Genomic DNA, 10,085 nt, shown 5'->3' on the forward strand with positions numbered 1-10,085 from the left:
TTGAATCAATATAGTGTAGATCAATTCAATAAAATAATAAATTAATCATAAAAAGAATGATTAAAACGTAATATTCCTCTGATTGAAGAACAAACTCTCTTTCGCGCAGCGTCAAGAGCGTGCTGATAACGTGTTGTAGGCATAATTTACTGAACAATTATGAAGGCCTTAGAAAGAAAGGTGTGGCAATAGTAGAGAGAGATGTAAAATTGAGGTGTGTTCTATTCCACCCCATTGTGCCCTTATTTATAGTAGTAGTAGGATAAGTAAAATCTTTATCCTTTTAGAATTACAACTCTTAATAGGTAATCAACTCCTAATAGGAATATAATAGATATTCTTAAATCTACTATGATTTACACAATCATATTCCTAATATAATAGGACTGCAACAATAACATCTTATTCTAACAAAAGAAAAAAATCAAAACAAAAGCTTCTGTTTGTACCGGAAATATCCCTTCACCCGCCCAACAACTTCAAAATTGGTCTCGAACACAAGCCAAGAATTTTGGGATCTCTTGGTCCTTCTGATTGAGTGCAAGCGTGCCAACTCACGGCCTAAGACCAAGTAAGTAAAGAGAAGTTTTTGGAGATTTTGGTTGTGCTTTTAATGATCTTTTCAAATGTGATTTTGGCCCGAGAAAGGAACCTGTCTTAGTCATAGGTTCTCCTTCCCTTTAGTGCAAGGACTTTAGAATTTGCATTAGATGAACGTTGAGATGGGTGATGTGGGTGTGAACATAATGAGTGAATGGATGTGTGAAAGAAAGTTTGGGGATTGATATGGTGAGATGAAAGGTATGGGAAGTCAAATCGCATCAACCCACCCAAACAAATTAGTCGAATGGTTAGAATGACACAATTTAGATGATGGTCATGTCACGTAGAAGGTATCAAATATGGGTCCAAACTAGAGTTTTCATTTTCACTTTTTTTATATTTCCACTAAGGGAATGAGGAAATAAATTGTTATTAAACTTATCATTTACGAGATTCGAACCTAAGACATCTCACTTACTAATGAAAAGTCACTATACCGTAATATACTAATGACATCATTATTTCTCTATCTCTCTCTCTCTAAATCGACAACAAATCTATATCTCAATTTATTGGTCTCAGATCACAGAAAGAGATGCAGAAGAGGGGAGGCATGGAAATTGATGAAGTATCAACTAGTGACAACAGAGGATATCCATTGGTCAAAATGAGAGGGTGCAACTTTGCTCATTACCTATAATTAGATTAGTTTGGTTTAACTAATTTAAGACAGGAATCTCAAAATTTAAACTAATCTAACAATAATCAATAAGGGTGAGCATTACTTTCACTTTAGGGGTTGAGCAAAAATGCACACAAAATGAGAACTCTAAAAATTGCTAGGTGGAAAGGAATACTTTTTAGGTAAAAACATAAGCAACCACCAAAAAGTACACATCTACAATTTCCAAGTCCGGTAATAAAATTTAAAGTGCAATTAGCCCTTGGGATTAGCGTAAATAGTGATGAAAAACAGACTTGTCAATGGATCAGATTTTTTGTAATTAATAGGATATGGATCTGACTTCCGATCCGATTATCCGAATAAGATATGAATTTGATAATTTAATTATAAATGGATTTGGATATAGATCGAAGTTGATCCGATTTGAATTAATATACATATTATTTGATTTTTACAATATACATTTTTTTGCTAAATTTATTTTATATAATATTTATATTTTTTCTGTAACGGTAGTTTAAGTTTTTTTATGCAATAAAAATGCACTTATACCCTATTTTCCCATTATTCAACATGAAACTTTTACTTAAAAAAAAAATTGAAGTTCCTAATGATATTTATATCTTCATAATGATCTGATCTCATCCAATTCCAATGCTAATCGGATCTTAATTGACAAATCAGATCCTATAATTGGAATAGAATATGATTATAAATTGATCCAAAATGAATCAAAACTGATCCAATCAGAATCTAACTCAAGTACAAATCGATAACAAGTCCAGTATTCAAATATGTCCAATGTAACAAAAAAAATTGAAAGTGCAATAACATTCATTAAGAAACCAAGTCTAATGGTAACCAATTTCCATGTTGGTAATTGGAAGATTTCATGCGAAATAAACAAAAAACAAAACAAATATGACAAAAGAGGGTGACTCACCTTTCATCTATCTTTGAAATAATTGATCTTCCTTTTAATCCTAATCTTTTGGAGGCATCCACTTTTGCCCACCTGCTTGTCTGTGATAGGTACACATATTTAATTTAACGTCACTAGGCCTGATGCGATGGCTCTGGCAATCCCTACCATGAAAATGAAGGATGATTGCATGGTAGCGTGAGACTCCTGCATGCTGCATGTGCCTGTCATGGTCACGACAATTGAGTTTCAAGCAGCTCAGATCACACTACCAAATTTAAATTGCTTATGATCTTCAACCAAATTGATGAATTGTGATGACTCACTAGTCACTATTGTTACATATACAATTTCGTGAAGACTAATATTAGAGAGGCTAAATTTTTAAACCAAATTTGCAAACCAAATGATGTGTCATCAGTATAAAATAAACACGTTAATCAACGTTTAAGTAAAAAATTAACAACATGCTAAATTCAATGCAAGGGGAATGAACGGGTGAGATTTACAAAACGTAATATATACTTTAGTCACTTTCGTGCGCTTAAAACGCAAAGTATTGTAGTCACATCTGTTATTGACGGAGGCAGTTAATTTGTTGGGAAGATATTATGAAGAGGCTATTAGATTTTCTTGATATATTTGTGTGGCAGCAGAAAATGCAGGGCTATGATTTAATTCGCAGGGTGCATGCACTGAACCATAAATAGGAGAATTCTTCAATTTAGAGGAACATTTGGTGCTTATTAGTTATTCCTATAGCCCAAATAGGAATCCCCCAATAACTTGAGAAATGCCATTCAACTTTTGTCATATGTGATGGGACATATGTTTAAATAGCAACGTAAAAATTTCCATTTGGAAGCCATATGTTTAAATAGCAACGTAAATCCCATTCAATTTGGTGTTGATTCATTTATTAGGTTAAATTTTTCGAATGACGATTTGAGTTTGAAATCTCTTCCAATATAAGGCAATTCTTGGTTGTTAATATAATGTGAACTTTACACTCATTAACAAAATAAAAACGTGTGAGCAATTGACTGTAACAGCGTAATTTTTGTGTGGAGCAAATAATAAGGGCAATCAAGGTAGAACACGTCATAGAGTGACTTAGGTTAGTGAAACAAGGTGTCCATTGCATGTGCCAGCGATGAACGGTAGTGGACTGGTGGTACGTGTACGGACAGCATTGGCCGTCAAATGTGATGGGACATGCCTTACATTTAAAGGAACTTTAACGAAAAGCACCCGGTACTGTTCACTTTAACGAAAAACCACATTTTTACACTAAAAAGTCAATCATGTTACTACTCACTTTACCCTTTATTTTGTCCTTATCATTAAAACTCAAAGTTTTCAAGCCCTTTTCATTAGTTTTCCTTACATTTAAACTACAGCCAGCAACCTAATACGATGACCTCTTTGACTAATTCCAACCAAACAGCTCAAGATTAATATGAATCATGGGTCCCCCTAAAGTAGTTAACATCGGTAAAATGCAGAGATCAATAATGTTCTTTCTTGTCAAAAGCGAATTTGAACTATATTATTATTAGCTTATTATGAGACTAAACTCATCTCCTCCCCCTTAGTGTATATAATATAGTTTGTTAAAAAAAGGTTTTTAAAAATTTGGGGACTAACTAATGAGTGAGTATGTGTTGTAATAAAGAATAATAGAATTAGAGAAAGAACGTTACGGTTTACGTGACAGAACTCAAATTAGATAGTTTAAAATCTTTGATATGTTATAAAATAGAGTAATGCTAGAGAGACTAAATTTATAAACTAAATGATATGTCACAAATAGGAATAAACACGTTTATCAATGTTTAAGTAATAAATCAATCATCAACTTCCATATCCTTTAATTTTTAAAACTTTTTTTCTAAATTTAATCTTCCTAATAGGTTTATAACTTAATTGATTATTCAGAGAATTGATCAATGCATTCGAGGTTCATTTATCCCGTCAAGGTATTCAGCTCATTGTGTTTTTGTCGAGCCAAATACGATCACTTGACTATTATTAGAGCATTTAACTTTAAAACATAAAACTGCTGGAAAAATTAATTAATTAGCAATTTAGTTTATTTTCATGTTATGATGTTTTTGATATTATTTTTATTAGGATTTCGAAATTAAATAAGGATTATGACTCCTTTCTTACTTTATAATAGATTTAGGATTTGCTTTGCTACTCTTCTAATATTTAGGATTACTTTCTTATTCGTTTTGTATTTAGGTTTTTATAAGAATCCTAATTTGTAGTCGGTTTATTCTTCTTTTTGTTTGATAAGGCCACATCAAAATTTAAGACGTGAAAAAAAAAAGAATTCTTTTATTATGTGAAAATTGGTAATTTCATCATTAAAAATCTATAATACACCAATGTGGGGATGCATCGGTGCATTGTTGGATTTTGATAATCTCAATCGAACCGTTCAAACACTGATGCATTATAGAAAAACCGTTAATTTTGTTATTATATTTTTACTGGATTGGGACTATGGTGATGATATAACACAGTCCCTGGCTCCCAAAGGTGCCTAAAGGACGAACCAAACGCAGCAAAGCGACAACCGGGAGCAAATTCCCCACCGATGGAGGGACAAGAGACGGCCATCTCGAGGCACATCACGACCTACAAGCAACACCAACGAAAAAAAGGGTAATGATAAAAACATATTTTATAATAGGGTACTGCTCTTTACACATCATTTTTAACTTCATACACATATTTCTAGTTTTGTAACCGTTAAATTAAACAATTAAAGTAAATTATACACAAAGTAAAAAATGGGAGTGGTGAAGTCGCTACCCTTTGTAATATAGTAAATTGTTTTATTCATGGCCCCTAGATTATATCGGCAGGGTGACATGTTACAGGTAGTACCGTGTACCATGCGCGTACGTACGTCCTTTTCTTGTCCATATTTCTATTGTTCTCCTCTCCATCCATCCTGTGGCTTTAACTAGTTCACAACCTGAAAACCACAAAAACACCAAACCAGCATCTCTTTCTTTGGCCTCCTTAAAACCTAAATCCTTTTTTTTGGGGTTCGAAGGAAGCCGAGGCGATTTCTTTCTTCCCATTCCAAACAAGGGGTTAAGGCCTCGAAGGCTCTAGCAGAGAGAACGAGAGTCAAACTCTTGAGTGGGGTGCGTGGAGAGTGGATGCGCTGCTCCACCACCGCCACCCTATCTCTCTGATGTTGGCGATGTGATCTCACAACCGAGAAGGCTTGCAAAAGCATAAAAGTTTTGCTTTGGTGTTGGGGGAAACAAAGCAAATCAATCTGGCAGGTAAACGAATAAAAAAAAAAAAAAAAACTAACGTATAATTCTCAAATACTCATGTCCGTACAGGAGACGGATCGATCTTCACGTGGTGTTTTTTGTTTTCTGCAAAAAAGTTCATGTGTTGGGTAGTATTCTGGGGATTTGAGATTGTTTCTGATGCGGGTTCGTGTCGGTTTTGGAGTTGTGTCTAATGTGTTGGATTCGTCTTTTGTTGTTTTGTGTGACAGAGGTGGTTTCTGAGCAAACACATTATAATCTCAAAGCTTCCACAGAGAAGCTGCATCAGATACAACTCTGGCCGTCGAATCGGGCAAGTTTTCTCGAGCCGGGGCAGGCGTTGGTGATCAGGTCTCTGGTTCTCAACCCTGTTTCGGGTGGTCTCGGTCGCCGGTCTGGTGGCTTCCCCTTGATTATGGTTAATCCTTGATCCAACCATCACTGAAAGTAGAGCTTCTCAGCATTCAATCAGACCCTTGGAATTGGAATGTGAGATCAATTTTGAAGATAATCCACATACTGAAATACAAGCATTTTCGGGTTTCGGTCTATTTTTGAGGATTCCGAGTTTTTTCATATCGGAAATGGCAAAATTCAGTTGCTTTTCTTTAATTGGTAGGAGGAAGAAGAAGGTTAAGGTGAGAATCTCTAATCTTTTCGGTTTCTTTCTCATAACGTTATGTGTTCGATTTCTGACTTGTGATGATCCGCTGATTTTCGATCACTTTTGTGCTCGATTTTAGGGAGATGATGAATCTACAAGAAGTGGTCAAGTGGACAAGGCAATTAGAACCCTGCAAGTCAGGTTTCAACAGCAGCCTCCGCAACCGTTGGAGATTGATGGGAAATCGAAGCCGGCAACTTTCGGAGTCCAAATACCTTATGGTGTTGAGAACAAGTACTCTTCCCCTCCGAGTGGCAATACAAGGAGCCCGAAAAGTCCTATCCGGTGCATTGAAGCAGCAGAAGCAGCGGCTTGTGAAGGGGAATATGAGCACAAAGAGAGCCCCTTAGCCAAGGGAACCTTCTCTAATGATCACTCTGATCTGCAACCCAACGAAGCCAATTCAGGTGACGTGACTCCATCAAGGAAGTTGGATTTATCCGAACCTGATTCGAGCTCTCAAGGGGTTCAAAGCGGGCATCTTAGTGATCCCGGGGTTGGTAAGGCCGAGTTTTGGGCATCACCAAAGCTTACCAGATCATGCTCTAATTTGGAGACTCATAAGAAAATGGTTAAAAAGATGTCCTCTAAGATGCCTGCTTCCAAGTCTCTGTCTCTCAAAGAACTGCCGGAAATGGCTGATAGTGTGAGGAAGGATGTTGATCCAGGCAGCCCTAGTTGTGTGTCAAGCCACTACAGTGCTGATAGAGTGATGCTGAAGAAGCATTCTTCAAGCCAAGTTCTGCCTTCTCGAAGTCGAAAATTGTGGTGGAAGTTGTTCCTTTGGAGCCACAGGAACCTGCACATAACACGGGATGCAAAACCAAAGACACTTGGTCCCGTTTCAGTGAACAAGCAAGGAGGATACTCTTCAGACACACTTGAACCAAATCGAGCTATGCAGTTTGGCAAGACGGAATCACCACTATCATATACTGGAGAATTGTTGGACAAGGGGAAGAACATTGTAGATGAAAACAAGAGCTGGGATGGTTTTCACATTGGTGCGTCGGCCTTATGGCCTCAGAACCAATGGGTTGCTTTCTCGACAGAAGCCTCATCATCTTCAAGAGTGCAAGACTGGGTGAAAGATCTCAGAATACAAGCCTCCGTTGAAAAGAATGAAGATGACAATGAGGGAATCGTCTCCCCACGGACACCCCCCACTCCTGAGACTCCAAAGTCTCCTGCGACTGCTAGATCGAAAAGCGCCACTTACTTCAGCCGAGGCCTTGAAGAGGATACCTTACATGCTAATACTGTGATCCAGTCTCTAAATTCTTCCTCAACAGTGGCTCACATATGTGGTATGGGCATGAAAGCCATCCCCAACATTTCATGCTTCTGCAGTCTTCGATCTGTCAACTTGTCGAACAACTTCATAGGTATGCCCTCTGCGGAAAAGAAATAAACTGTACGAGTTAATACTCAACACACACTAGTTTTTACACCTAACTAAGTTGCTTGGCTATTTGTCCTATTTTTGCAGCCCACATTACTCCCGGGTCGCTGCCAAAGAGTCTTCACACGCTCAACTTGTCCAAAAACAAGCTCAGCGCCATTGAAGGACTAAGAGACTTAACCCGATTGCGAGTACTTGATCTCAGTTACAACCGAATATCTAGAATCGGACGTGGTAAGTTTTCAACCATCTAATTGATATCAGAACACAAGCTTTTCCCTAGTAGAGTGTATCATTCCGAATGGTCACTGACTCGGTGGATTTTCATGGTGCCAGGATTATCAAGCTGTAATGTATTGAAGGAGCTCTATCTTTCCGGGAACAAGATCAGCGATGTAGAGGGTCTGCATAGGCTACTGAAGCTGACAGTTCTGGACTTGAGCTTCAACAAGATCACAACAACAAAGGCACTGGGCCAGCTGGTGGCTAACTACAACTCGCTACAAGCTCTAAACCTATTAGGGAATACAATCCAGACCAACATCGGCGATGAGCAGCTACGCAAGACAGTTTGTAGTCTCCTCCCAAAGCTAGTGTACCTGAACAAGCAGTCCATCAAGCCACAAAGAGCAAGGGAGGTACTCACCGACAGCGTAGCCAAAGCTGCACTTGGAAACAAAGGGTGGAACCCTAGAAGAAAAGCCAGCAAGAAGCTTAGCCAGGGAAGTGCATCGTTTAAAAAAACTCATGCCTTGCCATCGAAGAAAAGCTCATCATTTCCTACCCACGGCAACAAGAGAGGTGCAAGTATTGTATAGGGAAACATACGCAAGACGAAGAGCATGGTTAGAGCGTTATCTGAACGCAACTCTTCATCCCGTTAGATGATTCTTCAAAGTTAGGGGACTCAAAAAAGTTTTGAGATAAAAATTTCAAGGCCTGTGTGTCCCTTGTCTGATGTCTTCAGTGTTTCTTCAGTGTCTGTAGGGCCAAAGGTCGTCGTGGTTTTCATGTTTCAGTTTTCCACCGGTTAATATATATATGCAGGCTGCATTTTTGCCCCAATTTCCGAATCTCGTTTAGCATGAGATCAGATACGTTCCCAGGCTATATTTGAAACCAACACAGATGCAGCAACCTAAACCTCCTACGTGATACATCCAAAGCAGCTACAAAAATTTGGAAAATGATTATTCGGTAGCAGATGCCAATCTCCCGTACCTGGTAGCTGGTACATTGTCGATTCATACGAAGTTGATATTTGATATTATCGACAATGTACCAAGCAGCACTGAAAAGAATTTTCGAACTTATATGATGCAAGCAAGTCGGGAAAATCCCAAACGACAAGTTTAGGGGGAGGTTTGTGTCCGCTCCTCTGTTTTCAAAACTAAACAGAATAAGAAAAAAGAGAGAGAAACAGAGCAGGGGTTTGTTATTGAAAATGTGTCAAATTCCTAATCTCTTATTCATCAGTTGTTCCGAACGCTCTTACATTCCGACCAACCAAACAAGGCCATAATTGAGAGACAGCTCAGACTAATGGTTGAAGAACATTCACAAAGCTTGGCACATAGATGAGAGACAGCTCAGACTAACAGTTGGGAGATGTCCCACTAAAGAAAAATAATTTAACCAAAATTTAAAGTGGAAAAGAATTGCTGGAAAACATCATGATCATAATGCTTGCAAACCAAAACAAATCTTCGGCGTAATCTTCTGACGTTTCAAATCTTTATTTGAAATCCATGTAGGATTTGACTACTCGATTGAAACAATTCATTAACACGTAATTATTTGACGTATCAGTTGGAGACACTCGGATAATTCATAAACACAACAATACCCCAATTACCTGAGACTGGCATCCATGACAAGTCCCTGTTGGCTCTGTTGTTTCCAGTGTCTCTTCGAGCTCTGAAGGGATACAAAAACCTGTTGACATGAACATTGCACATCAATTCTGGCTTGTCTTGGCCAAGAGATTCCAACTGCCAATCAATGGTTGATCTTAAAAGAAAATTGGGACACCGTAAAGATTTTTCAAGAACATACGGCATCTTGTATACAAAGTTATAAACAAAAGAGAACTTCTTATCAAAGTTATAAACAAAAGAGAACTTCTTATCTTTCAAAGTTGAAGCTCAAAAGATCACTACAGAACTTTGGAGCTCATGCTCACAAGTCATTTATTACCTGAAATCTAGTAGCAAGGAAATTATGGCATAAATGTCGGTTCTTGAAGTAAATCCTTCTTCTGCAGCAGTACCCGAATGCCACAGTTCACATAATTCCTGATTGAGCTTTTCGCATGAACATTAATTACTTAAACTCTAGCTCCAGTTGATCAACAAGACAAAAATTCCTGCTGCAACTCAAAGCTGAGAGGCGTAATTTTCATACAGCTTCATCACAAGAATACCAATATACATTTTTTTTTTTTTGACAAATGATAGTGTGAGTGGTTAAATTGTTAAATGTTAGGTGGGAGGGAGATCGTTGGGGATCAAACCCACACCGGATTGCATAGGCATTATTGCTTTCCGCCACTGCGCTAAAACACTATC

At 37.9% G+C, this 10,085-nt stretch overlaps 1 protein-coding gene across 1 annotated transcript; it reads left to right on the forward strand.

Annotated features, from left to right (window-relative positions):
• The first annotated feature begins 5,060 nt into the window (after window positions 1–5,060).
• LOC103417530 (uncharacterized) lies at window positions 5,061–8,583 on the forward strand. Its single transcript, XM_070814235.1, has 5 exons — window positions 5,061–5,458; window positions 5,683–6,090; window positions 6,196–7,501; window positions 7,606–7,752; window positions 7,855–8,583. Exons 2-5 carry the CDS (start codon window positions 6,037–6,039, stop codon window positions 8,334–8,336), a joined length of 1,989 nt encoding a protein of 662 aa, XP_070670336.1. The 5' UTR covers window positions 5,061–5,458; window positions 5,683–6,036; the 3' UTR covers window positions 8,337–8,583.
• Window positions 8,584–10,085: the final 1,502 nt, after the last annotated feature.

Source organism: Malus domestica, chromosome 15, assembly GCF_042453785.1.
Source record: "Malus domestica chromosome 15, GDT2T_hap1".
Taxonomy (NCBI): domain Eukaryota; kingdom Viridiplantae; phylum Streptophyta; class Magnoliopsida; order Rosales; family Rosaceae; genus Malus; species Malus domestica.

Bases quoted from the DNA above. Each gene is read 5' to 3' on its own strand.
- LOC103417530 (XM_070814235.1), top strand. From the start codon at position 6,037: ATGGCAAAATTCAGTTGCTTTTCTTTAATTGGTAGGAGGAAGAAGAAG. The intron at 6,091-6,195 runs GTGAGAATCTCT...GCTCGATTTTAG, and splicing joins GGAGGAAGAAGAAGGTTAAG to GGAGATGATGAATCTACAAG. The intron at 7,753-7,854 runs GTAAGTTTTCAA...TCATGGTGCCAG, and splicing joins AATATCTAGAATCGGACGTG to GATTATCAAGCTGTAATGTA.